The sequence below is a fragment of the Micromesistius poutassou genome (assembly GCF_964030765.1).
Source record: "Micromesistius poutassou genome assembly, chromosome: 11".
Lineage (NCBI taxonomy): Eukaryota > Metazoa > Chordata > Actinopteri > Gadiformes > Gadidae > Micromesistius > Micromesistius poutassou.
In genome coordinates this window covers 7,142,673-7,167,230 of record NC_140281.1, presented here as the reverse complement: position 1 = coordinate 7,167,230, position 24,558 = coordinate 7,142,673, and the positions used below count along the sequence as shown (strand labels likewise).

At 43.3% G+C, this 24,558-nt stretch overlaps 3 protein-coding genes across 3 annotated transcripts in view; 1 reads left to right on the top strand and 2 right to left on the bottom strand.

Moving 5' to 3' along the window:
* Positions 1-11,174, top strand: part of dnah5l (dynein, axonemal, heavy chain 5 like) — a gene marked incomplete at its 5' end in the record, with an annotated part of 93,279 nt that extends 82,105 nt beyond the window's left edge. Inside the window, 16 exons of the mRNA XM_084474872.1 lie at positions 337-507; positions 1,183-1,434; positions 1,974-2,100; positions 2,809-2,930; positions 3,170-3,319; positions 4,064-4,228; positions 4,547-4,764; positions 4,896-4,951; positions 5,131-5,252; positions 7,298-7,448; positions 8,038-8,237; positions 8,575-8,763; positions 8,876-9,008; positions 9,083-9,291; positions 9,653-9,874; positions 10,435-11,174. Coding sequence (XP_084330998.1) covers positions 337-507; positions 1,183-1,434; positions 1,974-2,100; positions 2,809-2,930; positions 3,170-3,319; positions 4,064-4,228; positions 4,547-4,764; positions 4,896-4,951; positions 5,131-5,252; positions 7,298-7,448; positions 8,038-8,237; positions 8,575-8,763; positions 8,876-9,008; positions 9,083-9,291; positions 9,653-9,874; positions 10,435-10,656 — 2,709 coding nt within the window. The 3' untranslated portion in view covers positions 10,657-11,174. The remainder of the gene's footprint in view (positions 1-336; positions 508-1,182; positions 1,435-1,973; positions 2,101-2,808; positions 2,931-3,169; positions 3,320-4,063; positions 4,229-4,546; positions 4,765-4,895; positions 4,952-5,130; positions 5,253-7,297; positions 7,449-8,037; positions 8,238-8,574; positions 8,764-8,875; positions 9,009-9,082; positions 9,292-9,652; positions 9,875-10,434) is intronic.
* A 195-nt stretch (positions 11,175-11,369) lies between these two features.
* Positions 11,370-18,652, bottom strand: cavin4b (caveolae associated protein 4b). The gene is made up of 2 exons (XM_084475575.1): positions 17,913-18,652; positions 11,370-13,132 (listed from the first exon to the last, which is right to left on the bottom strand). The coding sequence occupies exons 1-2, from the start codon at positions 18,261-18,263 to the stop codon at positions 12,566-12,568; spliced, it is 918 nt and encodes a 305-aa protein (XP_084331701.1). The 5' UTR covers positions 18,264-18,652; the 3' UTR covers positions 11,370-12,565.
* A 4,901-nt stretch (positions 18,653-23,553) lies between these two features.
* LOC311355759 (tomoregulin-1-like) overlaps positions 23,554-24,558 on the bottom strand; it is a 13,023-nt gene continuing 12,018 nt past the window's right edge. The window contains exons 10-11 of the mRNA XM_084475579.1: positions 24,026-24,187; positions 23,554-23,660 (exon numbers count right to left, since the gene is read on the bottom strand). Coding sequence (XP_084331705.1) covers positions 23,576-23,660; positions 24,026-24,187 — 247 coding nt within the window. The 3' untranslated portion in view covers positions 23,554-23,575. The remainder of the gene's footprint in view (positions 23,661-24,025; positions 24,188-24,558) is intronic.

The window sequence follows — 24,558 nt, the reverse complement described above, 5'->3', positions numbered from 1 at the left end:
AGTTGGTAAGTAATGAGTTATTCAGTGATTGTGTGAGTTTGTTTGGGTAGTTAACATGTTTCTTAGTTAGTTCGTTTGGTTTGTTAGTCAGTTAATGATTTGATTAGCGAGTGAGTGATTGAGTTAGTTAGTTTGTTGGTCAGTTTGTCAGGTTTCCTTAATTGGTTGGTTAGCTAGGTCTGTAGTTAGTTACTGAGGAGCTTAGGTCAATGAAGAGCCTTCACTAGATAAGATGCATGAATAGTCAGTCTCCATTCTCATTTTCATCCATTTCCATCCCCTGCTCCGCTCCCCTCCCTGCCTCCTCCTCCCTGCCTCGCTCCTCCCCTCCACCAGGAATTGGAGTCTGAGCGGGTGAAGCTCCTGGAGGAGGTGACGGCCAACAAGAGGAGGATGCAGGAGCTGGAGGACCGGCTGCTGTACCGGCTGACCAGCACGGAGGGCTCCCTGGTGGAAGACCAGTCCCTCATCGAGGTCCTCAGAGTCACCCAGACCACTGCCCAGGAGGTACACCCACCGCACCACCACCACCACCACCACCACAACCAACACCATCAGCAGGGCGACTGTGGGCATTCACTCGCCCTGGGGAGGGCTTGGCCACAGTCGGGTCTAGTTGCAGTGGTTCCCGATCCTTTTTTGGGTTTGAATCCTCATAGTTAGTCTGACAATTAAAGGCTATTTGACTCACATTTGAGTGAGTCAATTTGACATAAGCTTCTTCTTACAAAAAAAAAAGATATATAATATATATATCCCTGGCAAGTGGTGAACTACAGTACAAAATGTCTCAGGTTCAGGGGTGCTCCTTTTTGTAGGGAGAACATTAAACACCAACCACCAGGGTTAGGGGTTTCATAACCCAGGAAATGTTTTAGTAATGCAAGTCTTCAGGGCTCCCATTCACTAAGCCCCCATGGGCACTCCGGAAGGAAGTGAATATTTTATTCATGTTTTACACATGAATAAATGCAGAAATTCAGTGATTGCACAGAGAAGGTTGGTTGCTGGATGGTGCCCTCAGACACCAACAGTCTAAATTTAGATTTAAATCTAGACTTTCTCTTCCAGAACAGTGCTATAGAAAACCCGCAACCCCTATCACAAAACAGTCCTTTTATTTCCTGTCCTCCTCCCTCTCCTCTCCTCCCCTCCTCTCCTCTCCAAACCTCTTGTTCCCAGGTGAGTGAGAAACTGACCATCGCTGCAGACACTGAACTGAAGATTAATCAGGCCAGGGAGGAGTACCGCCCGGTGGCCACAAGGGGCAGCATCCTCTACTTCCTGATCGTTGAGATGTCTCTGGTGAACCTCATGTACCAGACCTCTCTCAGACAGTTCCTGGGAATATTCGACTCGTCCATGGAGAACTCGACCAAGTCACAGCTCACAGCCAAACGCATCAGCAACATTATTCACTTCCTGACCTATCAGGTTAACAATTTTGTATATCATGTTTGACCAATGAGAATCTGTATTACTGAATTTTTAAGATAGGGTTATAGACTTTTTTTGTTTAGATTTAACTGAATGTACGCAACATAAAAAATACATCATAGTATCCAGAATCATAAAAGGAAACTTAGGAAACAGAATCAGATTGAATTCAGTTAAATTCAATCAACAATTTAAAGCTAGGGTTGGCAATTTGGATAAAGCAGCTAAGGTAAATTTTTTAAGTATCACATCCTTGCCATCCTATCGTTTCATTCGTGCTGAATAATATAATCGGATGGGCATATAACAGGTCTGCCACTTCCACAGAGGCCATATTATTTTCTCTCTTTTGTCAGAGCATTTGATGTCGGGATTGTTAAGAGAATCTCAATAAATAGAATAAAAAAAGCTTCTCAAATAAATTGCCTGCCAAACCTTTAATCTACTAACTATACATAATGAACTTCCTAATCTATAAACTCATTCTCTCACTCCCCTCACGACTCAACCATCCTCTCCTGTATTGGTCCCTCCAGGCGTACTGTTACACTGCCAGGGGGTTGTATGAGAGTGACAAGCTCCTCTTCACCCTGCTGTTGGCGCTGAAGACCGACCTGCAGGCCGGCAACATCTCCCACAGCGAGTTCCACTCCTTCATCAAAGGTCAGCGTACACCTTACCCTGTCACATGGTACAGACAGACAGGCACAAAGGCAAAACGACTCACAAGACTGGTTGACCGAGAAACAGAGAATCAAACATTCACACATTCTCAAACTGAAAATAGGTTTGAGGGTGACCCCAAGTTGAAGGATTCCTGGTTCAAACCCCAATCTCACACTGATTCTGAATTTGACTTGATAATTAATAGAATGTTGTTTTGTTAACAAACTGAAGTGGTGGGATATAAAATAAAATAGAATGAAATATATATATATAAATCAACAAATAAAAATATATATATTATTATTCAAGTAACAACAGGTTAATTTAAAGCAATATAAAATAAATGGGTTTTTAATTTATTTTTAAAATAAGTTACAGTTGGAGCAGATTTAATTTATGTTGGTAGTTGGATCCAACAGTGGACAGCATAATGGCTAAATGCCATTTCACCCTGCTTAGACCTGACCCTAGGCACAACCAGCTGACCAGTGTCAGTAGATCTAAGTGACCCGTTAGGTTTGTAATAGACTAGCATATCTGAGATGTATTTTGGCCCCAGGCCATTGAGTGTCTTAAAGATGATGAGGGAAGCCAATGTAAAGACCTGAGGATTGTTGGGTGTTGAGGGTGTTCTCTTTTTTGGATTTTGTTTAAATTCTCTAGTATACCATGTGTGGTGCTAATAGTGAGGTATTCACTGAGCAGGTGGGGCCTCCCTGGACCTAAACTCGGTAGATCCTAAACCCCGGCGTTGGATCCTGGACATGACCTGGCTCAACCTGGTCCAGCTGTCTAGCCTGCACCCCTTCACACAACTCCTCTTCCAGGTGCCTGCTCTTAGCATACAGCTATAGCATCTAGCAATATAGGCTAGTGAGCTGCATCACATGAAGCTGTAGCATCTTGCTAAATAGGCTTCAAATGTACTATAGCATTAATCATATAAATGCCTGTGTGATCCAGATCTTGAGTCAAAGTGTGTGTTTTATGTATTTGTTAATATACTGTATTGTGTGTGTGTGTGTGTGTGTGTATATGTGTGTATTTTGTGTCTCTGGGGTTTCAGGTGAACCTTAATGAGCGTGCTTGGAGGAACTGGTTTGACCAATCAGCACCAGAGGACGCCCCGTTGCCTGATGGGTACCAGGAACTGCTCGACACCTTCAGGAAACTCCTTCTGATCCGCAGCTGGTGTCCGGACAGAACCATAGCTCAGGTGGGGGCCCAGTGCAATCCAGTCCAGACAGAACCATAGCTCAGGTGGGGGCCCAGTGCAATCCAGTCCAGACAGAACCATAGCTCAGCTGGGGGCCCGGTGCAATCCAGTCCAGACAGAACCATAGCTCAGCTGGGGGCCCGGTGCAATCCAGTCCAGACAGAACCATAGCTCAGCTGGGGGCCCGGTGCAATCCAGTCCAGACAGAACCATAGCTCAGCTGGGGGCCCGCTACATTCCAGTCCATTTTGGACAAATGGTTCCAAAATATTCATTTGAGGGCGAATGTAGCTCAGGAGGTAGAGCGGGTTGACTGGTAACCAGAAGATTGCTAGGTCGATCCCCGTCGATCCCAGAGTGTCGAAGTGTCACTGAGCAAGACGCCTCACCCTGAATGCTCCTGAAGAGCTGGCTGCTGTCGCCTTGCATGGTTGACTCTGTCGTCGGTGTGTGAATGTGTGAATGAATGGTTGTTAGTCGCTTTGAATAAAAGCGTCCCCAAAAAAAATCCCCTAAATGTAAATGTACATTTGGGCAACTCCAAATATATCTCAAATTAGCCATTTCATAAGCACAGGTGAAAGTGGTCTGAAAGGTGGTATATCACTTGAACATCATTTGAAAAGGGGTCACTATTAGATAAGATGAAGGGTGCATTCTGAATGTGTGTGTGTGTGTGTGTGTGTGTGTGTGTGTGTGTGTGTGTGTGTGTGTGTGTGTGTGTGTGTGTGTCACACACATCAGGCCCGTCGCTACATCGCTGAGTCCCTGGGGCCACAGTACGCGGAGGGTCTGGTGCTGGACCTGGACTCCATGTGGGCCGAGAGCGACAGTAGGACCCCCATGGTCTGTCTGCTCTCCATGGGCTCCGACCCCACGGAGAACATCGAGAGGCTGGCCAGGAATAAGGTGGGGTGGAGGCGCCGCGGTGGATGGATTGGTGGACGACTGAAATCAGGGATGATAGTAGAGGGCAAAGGGGTGGAAGGGTCAAGAATGAAGAATTGGATTATGTTTAAGACAGTCATAGTCACAGTAGTTGAAAAACTTCTTGCTAAACATTTTTGAAATGGTATAAAAAAACACATATTTTGTTGTTGAAATGATTCATAAAGAAATAGTATTGAAGGGTTATTTATTTAATTTTCATGTTCTTCGTTAATTCCTTTGTAATTCCTAATTTATTTTAAAATATCAGTTTTATTGTCAAATTGTTCCCAACTCAAGGGGGCACCATGCAGGTCCATCTCAATGGGCCAGGGCCAGGAGATCCACGCTCGCCGGCTATTGGCCCACAGCATGACAGATGGTGGCTGGCTCCTCCTACAGAACTGCCACCTCGGTCTGAACTTCCTGGACGAACTCTTGGACACCGTCACCGCAATAACAGAAGACAGCGTACACGTGGGGTTCCGCGTGTGGCTCACGACCGACGTGCACCCCAAGTAAAATCACTATTTCCATCATTACTGTGACTAGTTATCCATTTCATGATCCCTCGTATACAAGGGGGTGTTGATACAACACAATCAACATGGAGGACCATATTAACCACACCTGTTCTGTTGTGTTGAAGGTTTCCCATTGCATTCCTCCAGTCGGCCATTAAGTTCACCAATGAGCCTCCGCTTGGTAAAACATTCATTCATTCACTCATTCATCACTCATTCTTCATTCATTCTCCCATAGCTTCATTCTTTTCATGTGGCTTCAATGATGTTCTGTAACAATGTAATATGGGACTTTTGTGTTTTTTTTCCACACGTTTCATAACATGTGTGTGTGTGTGTGTGTGTGTGTTGCATGGTCAGGGATGAAGGCTGGTCTGAAGAGGACCTATGGGGGCGTGACCCAGGAACAGCTGGAGGTCTCCAACCTCCCGCAGTGGAAACCTCTGCTGTACGCTGTAGCCTTCCTGCACACCACCGTCCAGGTACCTGTCTGTCTCTCTGTCTGTCTGTCTCTCTGTCTCTCTATTCATACTTTGCACGTGACGTCACAACCACTGGCTGGCGGGCAAGAACTCCAGCGACAGTCGAGTCGAGCTGATACTGTGGGTGGAAAAGCGGCGTAACCCGATCAGGACGTCGCCAGTTTTACCACACGAACGGTCCTTAGGTTCCTCTCAGTCCAAATACCGCCGTGATGGAAAGATTAGTTCAACGGGAGCATTTGTGCCAGGCATACACACGGCAAACTGACAAATTAGACATTTATTTTTGTACGGAATCTCCCTGCTTCTGAAATGCACGAACATCTCCGCCCAGCGCTCATTCCACTGTGCAGATTAGATCACGCAGCATTCTGTAACAGCAACTGTGTGATCATCCCTGCCCTCACACATTGTTGAAATCATATGCTGGATGCTTTAATCTTTCTATGTGTATTTTAGTGAATGATCGGGCTATAATAAGACCACATTGGCTATGTAATTGCGGACAAAAGGGGACATTTCATAGTGGATGGTGGAATAGTAACATTCACCTTTGCTTTGATTATGAAGATATTCCTGTTTTTCACCTCCCATACGACAGCGTTGTTAACCCATCCGTAGGCTTTCAATTGTTGTTCTTTATTCTTTATTTCAAGGATATCCCCTTGAGATGTATCATCTCATTTTCGAGGGGGTCCTTAATTGTTAGTTGTGCGGTATAAGGTGACGGATTCTCTATGAGATAAATGTAAATATCTCCAAAGTCCGGTAGCGTCTTTGCCAGCTTCAAAGCAATGAATAACCTACATCAGCGGGTGCTGTGTATGGATCACAAGTTCCGAGTATGTTTATCTTCTCTTCGTATCTAATTTTAACATTTTGTGACAAATGGTCTAAATAGTTGATTGATTTAAGTATCGGAAATCTGCAAGGCTGCAATTCCCCTGGTTGGCCGTTGTTCGTCGCCATTTTGCCAGCTTTTGTTGCCCTCCAGGTATCCAAGGTAGTCACGTGACCGCAAAGTATGAATACAGCTATCTGCTGTACTCTGTAGCCTTCTTGCACACCACCGTCCAGGTTCCTGTCTGTCTGTCTGTCTGTATGTCTGCCTGTCCGTCTCTCTGTCTGTCTGTCTGTTTGTCTGTCTTTCTCTCTGCCTGTCTATACAGCTATCTGCTATCTGCCGGCAATGCTGCTAGAGATGGGTTGAATTCAGAACTCATGTCGCAAGTTTATTCATATAGCACCCTAGGGGCGGCATTAGCTCAGGAGGTAGAGCGGGTTGGCTGGTAACCGCAAGGTTGCTGGTTCGATCCCCGGCTCTTCCTAGCTGAGTGTCGTGGTGTCCCTGAGCAAGACGCCTCACCCTAATTGCTCCTGACAAGCTGGCTGTCTCCCTGCGTGGTTTACTCCGCCGTTGGTGTGTGAATGTGTGCATTAATGGGTGAATGTCAGTCAACACTGTAAAGTGCTTTGGATAAAAGAGCTATATAAATGAGGACCATATTAATACCACGCCATTCAAACCGTGAGAAGAAATTGCTTGTAAAAACATGAAAAGGATGATCATTAATAGATTAAAGAAGATAAAAACAGATCTCTGGTGCAAACAAACTAAAAGCTGCCTCATCATGCTTAGTTAGAAATGTGAGACAGTGGGGCCAGTCCATGATGACCTGAGGGCTCTAGTGGGCTCACACAAGCACACCCAAGATGCAGAGGCATTGTTGTATTGCAGAGGCATTGTATAGGGATTATACATCATGACGTTAGATCGCATTGATCACCTCCATTTTTCAAGTATAGGAGCCTAGGAATTGTATTGGTAGTAGTGGTGCTTTGGTCATTAGTAGTTAATTGTCTAATTAAATTGTAATTAAAATTAAATTGTGCAACGAAATGGCGGAGTATCTGCAACAACAAAAAATGCCATGATGCATTTGGATTTAAAAGCCCTATTGTATCTGTGTGTGACTCGCAATCGCTCGCGCTCTCGCTCTCTCTCTCTCTTCCCCCCCCCCCCCCCCCCCCCCCCCCCGTTGTAGGAGCGTCGTAAGTTTGGTCCTCTCGGTTGGAACATCCCCTATGAGTTCAACCAGGCAGACTTCTACTCCAGCATGCAGTTTGTCCAGAACCACCTGGATGACCTGGACCCAAAGAGAGGCGTCAACTGGGCCTGCATACGCTACATGTTGGGTGAGCCTCGATCCAACCAGGGTAGTGGTTATGGTTTGGAGTCTGACCTAACCTAAAGGTTTGCCTGCTGTGACTCACTCATGGAGATACCATGAGCCAGGGCCCGGATATTTAGTACAGAGAAATAAGCAATATATTCAATATTTATCAATATATCAATACGGTAATCCCATTGGTAACACTTTAACATAAGGGACTGAACTTAAGGATATATTAATTAACCATCACAGTAAATAACATTAGTTAATGCAGTAATAATCATTATCTAACATTAAATCAACAGTTAACTTATTGTCTACTAATCACGTCCGTCATTAGTCATTGAGGCACAACCCCAAAATAATTACAATATTTAGTTGCCAAAATTGCATTAATCAACAATGGCTTCATGTGCTGTTAAAAACAAAGCAAAGCAAACACAAGCTTCTTCAATTGGGGCTTTACGTTGAAACATTGGTTACTCCATTGGCTTCTTTCTAAAGATGAAAGTTTAGCGTGTGCTATCTGACACACTCGAGATGCCCTCACTACCGACCAGCTGAGAATCCCTGAATCCCTCAACTAACCCTGAATATGACGGGTCTTCTAGGGGAGGTCCAGTATGGCGGCAGGGTAACGGATGACCTGGACAAACACCTGCTCAACACCTTCACCCGCGTGTGGTTCAGTGAGACCACCTTCTCCGACAAGTTCTGCTTCTACAAGGGCTATAGCATCCCTGGCTCGGCCAAGACGGTGCAGGACTTCCAGCAGCACATAGAGACCCTGCCCCTAGTGGACACACCCGAGGTCAGCGTCTATCACCCCTCTGGCTCTGGCTTCATTCCAGTGGCTTTCAGCCACAGACTGGGTGGAGTCAACGGCATCATGATTGTATACACTGACGAGAGAGACCTTAAGTCCCTATCTTTACTGACACTCATAATATTTGATTGTCAGAAGAGAGAGAGGATTTGATCAGGTCTATTCATCTGAAGAAAGTTTAAAATGGTTGATGATAATATGTATGTTTTTTTAAGCAGTGTATTGTGGAATATGGTAGGAGTTTATCATGAGACTGTTTGAAATACAAAGAAACAACACAACCTACTACTGAAAACCTCTTCTCTCATCTGTCATTTCCAAGGTGTTTGGGCTTCATTCCAATGCCGACATCACCTACCAGACAAATCTGGCAAATCAGACACTCAGCACTATCATCAACATCCAACCAAAGGACAGTGGGGGCGGGTCTGGAGAAACCAGGGAGGCCACAGTTCAGAGGCTAGCCGCTGAAATGCTGGAGAAGCTACCACCTGATTATGTGCCACATGAGGCGAGCAATTAAGTTGCCTTAAATGTTTTACAGCCTTTAATCTGGTGAAAAACATGTATCTAGTCGTCGTATTAATAGCATATTAACGCTGAGTCCGATGTTGGGTCGATAGGTCAAAGCCCAGCTCCAAAAGATGGGTTTGCTTCAGCCAATGAACATCTTTCTGCGCCAGGAAGTTGGTCGCATGCAGCGAATCATAAGCATTGTGCGGAGCACGCTCACTGACCTCAAACTGGCGATAGACGGTGAGCATTCTCTCTTCAGCATACTGGACCTCCATGCATTGTTTGTTTAACCTGGTCCACCTCTCACTGCTCAGGCACCATCATCATGTCGGAGGCCCTGCGGGACGCCCTGGACTGCCTGTACGACGCCCGCATCCCGGCCCTGTGGCTGAAGCTCAGCTGGGACTCGGTCACGCTGGGCTTCTGGTTCACAGAGCTGCTGGACCGCAACCAGCAGTTCAGCGGCTGGATGAGCAATGGACGGCCACACCAGTTCTGGCTGACCGGCTTCTTTAACCCTCAGGTGGGTGGGCCCGTGGGGGCCTCATCCAGCTGCGCTGTCTCAAGAGCTACTGCTTGAAATGGGACTGTTAAGGGTGTCACAACTGTTGTGCAGGGATGCAACAATGTGTATCCAGGATCTCAAATGTTTTATCAAATCATAAGGGTCAACCTTAACTAAAAATTATTTTGTGTGTGTTTGTATGTGTGTGTGTTTGTGTTTGTGTGTGTCTGCATTTGTGTGTGTGTGTGTGTGTGTGTGTGTGTGTACATGTTTGTGATTGTCTGTGTTTGTTTCTTTGAGTGGACGTGTTTGTGAATGTCTGTGGGTGTTTGTGTGTGTGTGTGTGTGTGTGTCTGTGTCTGTGTCTGTGTCTGTCCAGGGTTTCTTGACAGCCATGCGTCAGGAGACAACCCGGGCCAACCTCTCCAAGGGCTGGGCCTTGGATACAGTCGCCCTCGGCAACGACGTCACCCGGATGATGAGGGAGGATGTGTCGTCCCCTCCCCCGGAGGATGTGGGCGGAGTCTACATCTACGGCCTCTTCCTGGACGGAGCCGGCTGGGACAAACGCAACATCAAGCTCACTGAGTCACCGCAAAAGGTTTGTGTGTTTCTGTTTGTGTGTGTGTGTGTTCATTTACAGGCCAACACCTGTCTGACAATTCCTTCATTAATGACCAGGTCAGTGTTAGGCATCTCACTCAAGGACGTCTACAGGTAAACTGTGGATATTGGGCTTCGAACCGAGAACCTTTCAACTCAAACCACTGTTCAAAAGTTTGGGGTCCCCCAGACAATTTCATGTTTTCCATGAAAACTCACACTTTTATTCAACAGTTTTCAGCTGTGCTTGCATAAGGGTTTTCTAGTAATCATCAATTAGCAATTGGAAATTGGAAATGGGCCTCCATACACCCATGTAGATATCCCATTAAAGATATGCCGTTTCAAACTAGAACAGTCATTACCACATTAATAATGTCTAGACTGTATTTCTGAATAATTGAATGTTATCTTCATTATCTTCATTTTCTTTAAAAAAATAATGACATTTCAAGTGACCGCAAACTTTTGAACGGTAGTGTACATGCACACCCCATCATTCACTCACAGCATGCTTCGACGGACCCCCTAACCCCCTGACCTTTGACCTCATCCCAGGTCCTCTTCACGCCGCTGCCCGTGGTGCACGTGTACGCGGTGAGCACGGCCGACAGCAAGCGGCCGGCGGCGCCATCCTCCGTGAACCTGTACTCGTGTCCCGTGTACAAGAAGCCCCGACGCACCGACCTCACCTACATCTTCGCGCTGGCGCTGCGCTCCAGCCAGCTGCCAGACCACTGGACACTGCGGGGCACCGCGCTGCTCTGTGACTGCAAGTGACGCCGCCGGGGACGCCCGCCAGCGCCGTCCACGGGGCGAACGTAGGAGCTACCGTGTTGCCGCCGTTTATTTTAGCAGTGTGGATGTATTTTGTGCGTATCGTATTTATTCTCTGTAGCACCGCAACACATTGCTTGTATGTGTCGATAATAATTAATTGATAATTTAATTTAATTGAATAATTTATAACTGAAAGTGTTGAACTGATTTTGAAATATACATCTGTTATATGCTAATACTAACAAAGATTAAAATTCAGGTCTGATTTGAACCTTTGTGAAGCCTGAAAACAATAATATACCTCTATTTTACTTAAGGGCTTTAATCGATTTTACTTTTTCAAGCTTTCATAATTTGGTCAAGACTAAAAATTTCTTGCATGGAAACGATAATACATATTATAGTATTATACGTCATATATACTCCTAATTCTCCACATAGTCTAGTAATGGTGGATCTTTAGTCACCCTTCATATAATACCAAGTTTAACCTGTTTATTGTATTTTTCAAAAACTACCTGCTGTGGAAAGCCTAAGCTGCATTTGTACAACTATTAATAAATATATACTATTAAATAAATTAATAAATACAAACCTAAAGAAACGGAGGGCTACTACTATCAGCATCAAGGTTTGAAGACTTCACTTGTGTCCATTGGACTTTGATCAAGTTTGACAGAGTAAGAATAGCTCTGCCTTTGCCTTTGAAAAGATCACAATTCCTTACTTACTTTAATCAAAAATAGATCAGAATTATTTTTAGTTTGATACATTTACATTTACATTTGAAGATGAAGTGAAGTGACATTTATACAATAGGTTTGGTTTTGAAAAGCAATAAAATCAAAATATATATAGAACTTGCTGAGTTCCTCAATGAGTACCATGTAGTCAGTGTCATGCCATAAAAACAACATTGGGTAAAAGGTTAAGAAATAATAATCGTCATCATTTGTCATTCTCAATCTGACCGAAAACACCCTAAACCTAATATTCACTATTGTGTATTTTTAAATGCATTCATGCAAACTCTAAATAATCACTCAAAACATTCTAATAAACAATATAGTTCTAGACATCTATTTTTATGAGCTGTTTATACAGCAAAACAATATTAAGAGTGTCGAGATACTTCACATTACATATGTAATATGTTCTTAGTCTTTATTCTTAGTATTCATTATTTTTACCATAACATTTAATCTTGGTAATTTTCAGAAAACTATTGAATTGAGTTCTCTATATATTCCTTATAGTACGGCTTTTGAAATGTATAATTGCAACCTGGAATAACCAATGCATTCTATCTTTTCACATTTTGTGAGTGCAAAACTTTACTTTTACAGCCCCCTGACAAAATAAACATTCCCATCATATACCATCATAACTTACCCACACTTCATTAGAACTGTTTAAAGCTCTCCACATTTCGTCATTGTTCAAACATACACAACAAATAGCAACTGAAACCTTTGACAAAGTCCAGATGCTTCTTTCTCTCGTTCTCTCTGTTGTTATGGTATTTGTTTAATTAGCAGTTTGTAAACGAAAAATTTAACAAATATTTAGTAATAATAAATTAACCATAATGTCAACTGTAGACACATATCAGAACAGAGACTAGAACTATGTCCGAAAGAATAATAACGCCTTATGGTAGACCTATTTCTTCAGTGGGTGTCCATTCTTGCCGTTGCTGCCAGTCGGATGTCTGAACCGGCCCAATGTCACTTCCTTTCTAACTAGAGGCTTCTTTGAAATGAACAGAAAAATAGATAATTTAATATTATCATTTCTGAAGCTTGGCCAGGGAGAGTCGACCATAAACCACATACTTTCATCCTCTCTTTTGTCGTCACAATAGTCCAAGGGAAACACAACGCCCAGTTGTTGCACCGGCCGTTGAGCTTTACGCCAGCTGCTTCATGTCGTACATGGGGACCTCGGACGCCTCTGCTTTGGCCCCGTCCGCGGCCTCCTTGTCTGGGCTGCCCTTGCGGCCCTTGGGCGGAGGAACGGGCACGGCTCCGTCGACACCTCCCTCCGCTCCCTCCTGGCCCTCAGCTACTGTCCGCTCCTTCTTAAGGTTGAGCTTGGCGGGGACGTTGGCCATGGACTCCTTGAACCTCTCTCCAGACTGCTTCAGCCGCTCCCCGGACTGGCGGATCTTCTCGCGCCGCTCCACCGTCACAATGCGCTCGCCCAGCTTGTTGACTTTGGTGCCCAGGTTCTCGCGGGTCTTGCTCATGTTCTCCTTGGAGAAGGTGGCCTTGAAGCTCTCGATGCGGGTCAGGCCTGTCTTCTTGGCGCGGGTGATGGAGGCGGAGTCTGCCTCCTCCACCACCATGTACTCCTCGTCTGACTCCGGCGGGAGCTCGAATTTGTCAGGTTCCACCTCGGCCCTTGAGCTGGCTCTGCCGCCGCTGGCTTCAGAGGGCTCGTTGCCAGGGGCGACGGACTTCACTTCCTGGTCACCCTGGAGGGGAAAAAAAGCCCAAAGAAAACAAAGCAACATGAGGTACTGTGGGAGAGATAGGGTGGATTTAAAAGTGCCAGTAGGTGTATGTATGTAATGTTGAAACATTACGTAGATACTGAGGCGATATGTGATCCTTCATAAGCAACATCAGAACCTGTGAATTCTACACAGCCATGAGAGCAACTGATAGGAACCGTACCATATATTTTTGTTTTCCTAATATTCTGGAGACACTGCGCAAAGACCCTTAGGATATGTCTTTGACTACTGATGGCTGATCAATGTCAATCATCCATTCATTGGGAAATGTCATGTGTGGTGTACAAGCAAAGCCATTATCCTGAATGTCCATAACCAAAGGATTTTGGAACAGGCATACAAACTAAAGACCACTGTGAGACTATAGTCCTCTGCTGATTCCTCTCACATGCTCAAATCAGATGCAACAACTATCTTGTCGCCATGACATCTCAGAAAGCTTTTGGTGGCCAAGAGCCACTGCAGCCTGGAATGTTTTCAATTGTTTCCAACTGCCACATCCAGAATGTAATCCAAAACCATGTGATTCAGTTACAGATAATATGATCATTACGATTTGCCCTAGTTACAAGTTACTACCAGTGGATGTGCTTGTAAGAATCAGGATTATCTTTTCAAGGCCACACAAGAAGTGTGGGAGATATTGTAACAACTACCCTTATGAAGACTTTCTTTCTGATTGATGTCATGACTGGAGGTACTAAGGAGCCATGCTGACTGATGCATGCTTGCATGTTTAAAAAACACTAAAGCAATTGTTGCTTTATATTATGATTTCCCAGGCAATGCTAGAGAACAAAACCCTTGCCAACAGGTTCCATTCATTGTGGAACATGTAGGATTGGTGTGGATTATGGTATATTTACAATTTATATTTATAATTGGTATATTGGCCAATTTATTTCTAACCCTTACCCTGTAGTGGCAAGTGCAATTGTATGTGTCCACAGAGAACAACCTCTTCAAAAGGTTGGTCTGTCAATAGGTAACTGTTTGCAAATCCCGCAGTTGATGCCCTTTCCATCCAATTAGTTAATAATTGATTGCAACCATATTCTAAGTTAATTAAGCGACTTCACTTCCGGTGCAGTCTACTTCATGTTAATTGACAGGTAATAACATGTGAGTAGGACAATAGCATGGTTAAACGGCAGGTGTTGTTTCGCAACACTCTTCTCAGAAGCCTCTTTGTCTCATCCTCCTGGTCTACCTGCAGCAGAGTCCATGCTGTATTCACTGCCCTGGTCCTTTTAAAACATTTGCCATCCTTGAATTGTTTAAGTGGCTTGATGGAAGGTGTGGCTAATTACTGTTTAATTTTTCTGTGTGTAAGCTTGCAGATATGACCTTTGATGCTCAAAGGAAGTGACTTGTCCCATCAGATTGTTGATGGTTATCATGATAGTCATTTACGATTATATGTAATATGCCTCTGGAGCAGCTAGTTCTATGTTAAATAAAGAACTAGTTTGAACTCATTCTCTTTTGTCAAAATGGTTATTTTGTAGCTATCTTAAATAATATATATATCCATGGTTTCAGTGATTTAAGGGTGCTAACTGGAAGTAGAATTGCAGCTCTTAATTCTCCTTCTATAAATACACTGCACCATCTGTTTCTAATACTCAGTGCAAGGCCACGGTGGGCCTACTATGTACAGCTAAACATATCACCAGCAAGCTAGAAAATCCCTGACACAGCTCTATCTAATAAATACAGGGCTTGCAGTAGCATTGTCTAGATGAAATACAGGTAATCAGGCTACAATTGCTTCAGTCAATATGAGATTGAGGAAATTAGCTTATACTTAAAAAATAATAATAATTGCTAACTATTAGCAGCTTAAACAGATAGGCCTACTCCAGATTGGTTGAATGTTAAATTATTTTATTGGGGAATTATAACATGAACATTTGGTTTCCACGATTCCAGAGGTAGAAAACAGAAATGGAAAGAATAGGCGGGCCACCGACTCAAAGATTCTAATAATAGAGGGCAACCAGATTTTGAGTTCAGGTTACGCAGATGATGGCAGCATGTACCTTAAAGATTAACTGGTTTCCATCCAGCACTTCTATTTTGAGCCATATGTAGCATACCAAAACAATTATTCTATGTTCTCAAATAAACCCTTGAAAATTAATGATTAAGGTGAATATATAGTCACTCTATGTATTAACTAATTCAATGTGTCTCAACACTTTGAGAAGCATGCCTTGCAAGCTAGCTAGCATGAGCAATGACTACGAAACATACCAGGATATATGATTACGTACATCCTAGGCACTATATTCTACACCTGATACTAACATCGATATGTCCAAAACTTTGACTGTATGCTTTGCAGTCATAACATAGCTACACACACCAGAGGCATTGAACATGCTATGGGGAGACAATCCATTATGCCTACCGACAAGTTACTATGAGAAATTGCTTTTCTGTCACAGCTGGTTGTGCCTATGCACTTTGCATTTTGACCTCACATTTAAGTTGCCTACACGTGAGTGACGTATACATATAAACGTAGCTGTTTACAGCAATCTCAGAATAAATAATATAGACACACAGAGATTGTCATTTAATAATACTAATATATACACTAGTAGATTCAGCTACATAGAAATACACATTATGCCTACTGGATCGTTACGGTAAGAAATCATGTTGACACGTAGTTATTATGAATAACTAATGTAATATTAGTTAAAGCCAGACTTTGGGACAAGAAAGTGGGACTCCAATCCAGTCAGGTGATAGAGACAACTTTGTAGTAGCTAGTACAGACCAGACACCCCTGAATTGATGTGTGTCCACATCGAGGTTCAGGTTCTTATTGATGATGAATTTCCCTATTTATTTGTTTAGTTGTTTGATTTAGTAGGCCAATCATCTGAGGCATATGAAGGGGCATATGAATATGAATATCCAGCTCTCTTATCCTATACTGAAACCAAGACAATACTATTGTGGGTGGCCTATGAAACGTCATGGTGTCCACCTATCACGTATACCAGAATGCAAGAGAGCAAACGTTGCATTGCACACCTGTTTCTACAGATTCCGCAGATCTTCATCTAATACATCTTGTAGTCATGTAATCGATTACAATTTCCAGCAATGGCTGCCATAAAAACAAGGGGCAACGGTTGTGACATCATAGCATCTTCTTGACATCATAACATCCCCATGACAACGTATTGCCACCAGTGACATAACCTTTGGTATTCCCTTATCCATGGGCGAAATTGGCTGCACAGCTTCAACCCCTATTGACGTGTCGTAATTAGACTCATGCCTTGTGTTACTTAATTAACAAGCATGAGACACAAGAGAAAATGAGTTGAAGTGCAAGAGACTAGGAAACTATATTAGGAGATGCTGGAGATTCAGATGCACACACTCAGAATAACCCGGTGTGTCAGCTGGCAATGTCACTTGCACGGATAAATGTGGTATATATTATATTTAAAACTGACTAGCTGCTCAGCAATGATTATTAATAGAAAGAAATATATATAGATAGATATTATTATTATATTATTATATTATGTCTTTAAACTATTGCAACTTGTGAACTGTTTATCTTAAGTGTAAGTGTAATCTTGACGCATATTACACAGTGTAGTAGTGGACATAGTGGACTTCCTAATAAACAATAACTGAGAATGCTCATGCTTTTGGCATTGAAGAAAAATCAGGTTTACCCAAAATCTTATGTAACAACATTTAATTGAATAACCTACAATCAATGCTCATCAATGTCAAATTTCACCAATTCCCCTTTAACTAGTCAAGGACAACTCTAGTTGTTATCATCACTATATCAAACAAACATGGATATCATGTTGAGTATATGAACCCTGAGATCAATGAATGAATTGTGGTGAGGTTACAAGTCTGTTCTATGTGCTCTAGATCTGTGGGCTGGCCTTTCAGAGGGTCTGACGTCCCTCCTGGGTAGTGCCAGGGCTAAAATAACCAGGTCACCAACATATGCAAGCAGCTGCTTTCCGAAGGCCAAGGTAAAATGAAGCCACCACGTGTGTGTGTGCGTGTGTGTGTGTGTGTGTGTGTGTGTGTGTGTGTGTGTGTGTGTGTGTGTGTGTGTGTGTGTGTGTGTGCGTGTGTGTGCGTGTGTGTGCGTGTGTGTGTGTGTGTGTGTGTGTGCGTGTGTGTGCGTGTGTGTGTGTGTGTGTGTGTGTGTGTGGGGGGGGGGGGGGGGGTGTTCAGTCTGCAAACCTCAAGAGGCCCCGTAGCTATTTCAGCACTAGCCTGAAGCAAATTAATATTTAGATAGTTCTGCTCAGGTAAATCAAATCTGTGTTAAATAACTCTTTTAACTCAGAAATGACTACACTCGACTGCAAGTCCACCATGGCCAATTCTCTCAGAAGAGGAATCCCTCTCCTAACTTGTTTAACGTTGGAACTAGGATGTTGGTAGGAGTTGGAGACCCCTATAGCGTTTCACTACCAGTTGGACGGGAAGCTAAAATTAACCAAGCTCACAATACCAGCCGGCATCTCCCTCATTGCTCAACAATATTTCAAATGTTTTGCAGCAAAAAAGCTCAATCTACTAGCTCAAACTAAACACTAAACCAGGTCCCTTTTGCATCAAGCCAAGAAGGACAGATCATGGACACAACGGTCAAACATTCCTCTTTGAATTATAATAAAGATAGATAGGCAGACACACAGACACACAGACACGCAGACAGATAAACGGCTCTGACCTGGTAGATGACCACTCTGAACTTGTTCTTGGCCAGGAGGTCGGCCTGGGTGGCCTCCACCTTCTTGACGCGCAGGTTCTGGTTCTCCACACGAACGCGTACATCCTTGATGTGGCAGCTGACCTTGCGGGTCTTCTCCAGCAGCCGGTCCACGGTGCCGCTGGTGGCGGCGTGCTCGCCCGTCAGCTTGACCACGTCCGCCTGGATGCTCTTCACGGTGGTCTCCAGCTCCAGCTGGCGCTCCTCCATGCGCTGCTGCGTGGCGTTGACGTTGTCCATGATGCCCGCCACGCGCTCCAGCAGCGCCATGATGCCGCTCGCGTCCTCCGCGCTGCCCAGCTTCTCCGTCATCGTCCTGGTCTGGTCGGGGTCGGGTCGGTTCGGCCCGGGTCGGGTGAGTCTCGCTAGAGGCTAGAGAGGCTTGGTCTCAGGGCAGGGGGTCGGGGAAGGAAAGGGACAAGACTAGCCAATGTTCTGGACGGAGAGGAGAGGAGAGGAGGAGAAGATTCTGGAGAAGGTTCTGGTCTCAGAGGAGAAACCCACGCCAAAGGGTGGGATGAAGGAGGAGGTCTGATGATGAAGGGGGAGCAGGTGGAAGGCTAAGACATCAGGGAGGCCCAGAGAAGAGGAGCTGGGAGGAGATCCACAGGAGAGACCAGAGGAGCCGACTCCTCAGGGAGGCAGATAGAGACAGAGAGAGGGAGAGGGAGACAGGATCGACCCTCTGAAACTTTTGCTTCAACCTGACACTGCTCAGTGCAGACCCCAACCACCTAATAGGGCTGGGGAGGGGGGGGGGGGTGGAGAGAACTGGAATAGAGAGAGAGTAAGAGGAAGATGAAGAAGAAGAATGGGATATGGTGAGAGATAGACACAGAGTTAGAGTGGGTTCGATTTGGGTATTGTGTCATTCAAGGATCACTTGATAAAGTTTGAGTTTGTGAGGAGAGTCTGTCTGTTCCCCCCTGATGACCCAGATGCCCAGTCCCATGTTTGTCCACCTAGCTACCTGGTGACTGTGTTTCACAAGTGTTCAACAGTGTCTTTCGTTGAGTTGAGTGTTGAGTTTCATCACCCAGTTGACAGTTATAGCTTATTGATGATATGTTGGTCTGTGCTTATGACTATAACTGACGATCAATAACTTATCTTATTGTTCAAAGACAACTTAAAAAAATCCAAACGTCCAACATTTTTGTAGAAATGTGTCCATGGCAACTCAGGGGTAACGATAGTCCACAAACTGAGCGACTTGAAAGATGAAAAAAAACTAACGATGGAGTATGAGCTAGGGAGTGAGAGAAAGAGAGTGAGGCGGGATAAAGCCTGAAACGGGATCTCTGGCACTTGAAGCTAAAAATAAATAGAGGGTCAAATGAATTCTGTTCCTGTTTGGGAGAAGACCGGAAAGCCCCCCCATTCTCTTCGCTCTTCACTCACTCCTCATCCATCCCTCCATCAGTCCTCTACTCTCACTCTCCCATCACTCGTCTCTCCTGCACTCCACTGACTTGCTGCTTGCGTGCCAAGGTTAAGGGCCCTGAGGCCACTGTACTGGGTGTCATGACCCAGCACACAACAACCAGGGTTCAAATCATGGTTCTACTCGGAAATGTTATCGTCAAATCCACTGGTCAGGCTCGACACACACTTTCATTCAAATTAATTATCACTGGGTGTCTTGGTGGCTCAACATGCTAGTGCTAACCATGTAGGTATTCATGTTGTCGTGATGTTTCGAATCCGACCTATGGTTCTATATGCTACATGTCATGCCCTCTCTTTCATCCCACTTTTGGAATGTTTGCCCTGTCCATTAAGGCACACAAGCCCCTCAAAAATAACTTATCTCTCATTACGGTTGCATTAAATAATGAGTTACATTTGACTAACTTTCCCTGGTACTGCACTGTACTGTATACAAGGCTGTACAGCACTACTGCACCTTTCTCTCCCCACTATTCCTAGTGAGATCCTGTGAGAATTCCCAGTATGAGCCAGGCACTCCCAGTCTGGTTGTGTCGGGGTGACAGATGCAGGACAGGAATGACTGTGGTGCTGATGGGCCGCCCTGTTAGTCTGGTGTTAAGACTCTGGACCTAGATGCAGCGTTGGATTACACACACACAAACACACACAGACATATACACACACACACACACACACATATATATATATATATACACTACCGTTCAAAAGTTTGGGGTCACCCAGACAATTTCATGTTTCCTATGAAAACTCACACTTTTAGTCAACATTTTTTAGCTGTGCTAACATAATTGCACAAGGGTTTTCTAATCATCAATTAGCCTTTTAACACGATTAGCTAAACAATGAAGCATTTGAACACAGTGTTGTCTTTTGTTTGTTGTGACAGTAATGGTTGTTGGAAATGGGCCTCTGTACACATATGTAGATATTCCATAAAAAATCTGTCGTTTCCAGCTAAAATAGTAATTTACCACATGAACAATGTATAGACTGTATTTCTGATTAATTAAATGTTCTCTTCATTGAAAAAACAGTGCTTTTCTTTAAAAAAAAAAAAAGGACATTTCCAAGTGACCCCAAACTTTTGAACGGTGATATGAACTTCATATTGTATGTGTGCATGTGCATGCATTTGGGCGATGATTAGGGCAATGGCACTGTGAGTAATATAGACATTAATCTATAGTCTGCATGGTGTACATGTACTTGTGCAGAGAGAGAGAGAGAGAGAGAGACAGAGAGAGAGAGAGAGAGGAGAGAGAGAGAGAGAGAGAGAGAGAATGAGAGAGCATGGGGTTTGATGGATTTGATTGATAAAGAGAAGATAGTCGTGATGGATTTATCCAAGGCCACAGACAGAAAACAAATACACAGAGACACAAAAAAAGTAACAGAGAAAGAGGGGTTTATGTGTGTGTGTGTGTGTGTGTGTGTAACTGTGCACATGCATGTATTTGTTTGCAAATGCATGCGTGTGTGTGCACCCATGTGTGTGTAAGTGCAAAGGGGGTTACATGATCAAATACAGCAGGGGACTGCCCAGCCTTCTAAACCCGTTCCACCAGCTGCTGTCTATAATTATGCTGTCGTCGTTTCTATATTTACCCTCATAACCACACCTATACCCGGTAGAGCAACCCCAGATCTCCTGGGGTGCGTTTGTTTTCCATCTCTTCTTCACTGGGATGCGGAGCAATTTATCAGATAAGCTGGTATTTTATTGAGTTTATTCAAAAACTAAAACAAACTTTTTGATATCAAAAGCTTCAAAGCTTCAATATCTACAAAGAAGTTATTTGATATACATTTTCTTTCTCTGAAGTCACTGCAGTGGGAGCTCCCCAGATGTTGGGGGCTAACCAAACCAACAGTGAGGTTACCACAAAGCGCACATAAGGTTACGCATAGTCGGGAATAGTCCAGTCGATTTCTGCTGAAGGGCAGGGAAGAATAACATACTGCAATAGCACTTAGTTCTGCTTGATGTTCATGTTTTTCGGACAACTTCAAAGGAGCAAGAATTTCTTATTTTTTTTCAGAGATATGATTATCTTTTGATGAGGGGCTGAGGAAAACAGGACTTTTTCTTCTGTTTGTCTTTATTATTGAATAATATTATTAGTAGTATTAGTAACGTTTATATGAAGGCTGATGAACCTTGCTTATTTAAGCAAATATAAATTGGCCTAAATATACACAATGTTCAAATAAATATGAAAACATATGCTCATAATGAAATGCACCAAATGACACACTTTATTGGAACACATAATTTAATTCTAGCTCAACTACATCACTAATCTCTAACCAAAGACTTCACTGGCTCATGCAATACCCAAGATCTACAGTAAAATGAGGAACAGGATTTCCTTTGCAGCATCACACCACCAAGAACAACAACCCCATCTATCAGCAGGTTTACAAATCACCACCGGCATATAGCAGCTTCTAGAAGGATCCATTCAGTATTCAGATTTTTGTTAAAATAGTCAATAAATGTTTAGCTGATTAGCGGGATTCTAGGGGGGAAAAGTTCAACTAGGTGTTACGTTTAAGCGGTAGGCCTACCAATAACCACTTGTTTCCCAAACTAACTGTAGAATTGAGTGGTGTTAAATAATTAGCTAGCATAGCATGATTCTATAAGGAGAACCTGCCACAATCTTAGTTGGTACATTTAGATGAAATTGATACACATCAACTCCTTGTGGATACATCTAACTATCACTGAACCATTTCTGTTGGTCTTTATAATTTACAAACCAAACTAAAAGATGAGGGCTAGGCATTAGTGCTAAGATGCTTTATGAGAATCCAATCCGCATAGAAGCTAATCCGTTAACCACAGTATGACAACAACATAGATACTTCGTATCGCCATTAGAAATTATATCAAAAATAAACTAAAAGAACAGTCATTTAAATTATCAGCTTGTCAAAAAACACATTTGAATCCCATTTCCGGAATGGCATTATTTAAAATTACGTAAATTAAAATAACAACAACCTATACATGTCATTTTGTACCTTAATAGTCGTAGTAAAAACAGCATTTTGGTTTTCAGGAGTGTACAAAAAAACTGAAACAAACTAAAGAAAAACATTTTCCTGGAACTTTCCACCCTTGGAAAATATCTGTTTTCCTAGCAACCAACTTCTGAAGCAAGTCTTCTGTGACTTTGGGCATGATGGGGAACGTTTCGTATTATCAGCAGCAAAGCTTCATAATTGCAGTCAGGGTCCTCTTCAGGTAAACTATGGCTTTAATACAATGGCAACCAACCCTTTGTAACTGGAATTGGAGAGTTGTTCTTTTTCCAGAGGGGTGTACATAGATATGCATAGAAAAACAAACGATTACTAGCCAGCTTAATCAGACAAAGAGAGCCACACTTCTTTTTCAATTGAGGTTGGAATGCATCATCGACCAAATTGTTTGTATAGAAAAGATAAAGTTGATCTACAGATAAAGTTGGAATACCAACACGTTTTAGGCGGTTTGTTACCATGACAACGGAAGAGCAGTAGGCATCTCTCGGAGTAAGTGGTCGTACTTCATCTACTCGAGTGACTGAATTTTGTGGAGCAAAGAATACTCACATACACATACACTCATATTCACGAGGCTGTTGGACGTTCTTGGGGCCAACGCTGGTTTGGATCCAAAATGTCCTTTGGTGGCCCCGCTCACACAGAGAGGAGCACAGAGTTGCCCCGACAACAAGCCCGGGACAACACAAACAGGAAGCGTAGGCTGGGATCGAACAGGAAATGAGAAAACCGACCATATTGAGAGTTGTTGTTTTGATAGACCAACTTTGTGTTCTTATCAGCTGCTGAGGTCACTGTGTGGCACACAGGATGGAGGAAAACACGGCTATAGAAACAAAACGCTTCCCTTTTTAGTCCACTTGAAAAAAGTACCTTCATAAAAGTGAGAACGGCCATCTGGAAACATCCAGGCAAAGAAATAAAAGAAATATAAAAAAGACAAGAAAATAACAAAAATAAGGCCCCTTCCAAACTTGAGAAAAAGCCACAGGTTTGTCTTAAGAAAAAGCTAAATGAAAACAAACCAAAGAGGCACAAAATGGGTAAGTAATACAAATGCAATTCTGTCCATGTGGTACGAAAGATTTGTCAGAAAAGAGGAAGGTTTTAAAAAAGAGCGGCTACATCATCCTGGAGGAGGTACCCGAGGGGAAGTGGCCCAGGTGCTGCTTCTGTCTCCGGCCACGCTTGGTTTTGTTGCACCTCCTAGAGGAAACCACAGGAATTACACTCTTATTATATAGGCCTTCTTCTGCCCCAGAACACTAGTCCAAACGTTCTTAAATATGTCCTGTTGATTGTTTTATTTTACATACTCTATTACTCTTACACACTGTTAAAACTTTGATTACGTTAATAAATATGCCATTATATTTCACTTGCATTCTCAATCTCAGTATCCATGTGTTATATTAATGAATCATCATTGTAATAACAGATATAAAGAAAAGTACAAGCATAAATATTATTTAAAAGTAATAGCACTTAATGCTATGACTATGCTAACATTATAGCTAAATATTAGCTACTGGAGTACTTGTGCTAGCAGTGAGTGAACCAGCAGCGGGTACCTGGTGAAGCACATTACAACGGCTACGATGACCGCTATCTGGACGGCTCCGATGATGGCGGCGATAAGGACGTAATGCAGCTTCTGTCCACTGGGGACCACGTAGAGGATGTTGAAATCTAGGAGCTGGTCGCACTGGCTCCCTCCGTAACCTGCATCACAGCTGCACAAACCATGAGTCCACAGTGAGAGATGTGTGTATACGCAGGGTGTAAATACCTTATGAATAGGGAGGGTTTTTGTATTTGTTGGTTTGTTGGAGGAGCCTGAAAGTTTAGCGAGTCAACAACCAAAACATAACCGGTGTGATTGATTATTATTTGTTGGCAACAGGGTCTTATTATAAATTAATATCAATAATTTCCCCTCATTCTTCACCTGGGATTAATAAAGTACACCTGATCTTATCAATAATTTTGTCTGCAATCATGTAGTTAATGAGGAGGTAGCGGTTAGGGAATGTGATTGCTCACACACACACACACACACACACACACACACACACACACACACACACACACACACACACACACA

What these genes read in the sequence shown, in the direction of transcription:
- cavin4b (XM_084475575.1), bottom strand. Translation starts at nt 18,263, where the DNA reads ATGACGGAGAAGCTGGGCAGCGCGGAGGACGCGAGCGGCATCATGGCG. An exon ending in TCAGAGTGGTCATCTACCAG is followed by an intron (nt 13,133 to 17,912) that starts GTCAGAGCCGTT and finishes TTTCCCCTCCAG; the next exon opens with GGTGACCAGGAAGTGAAGTC.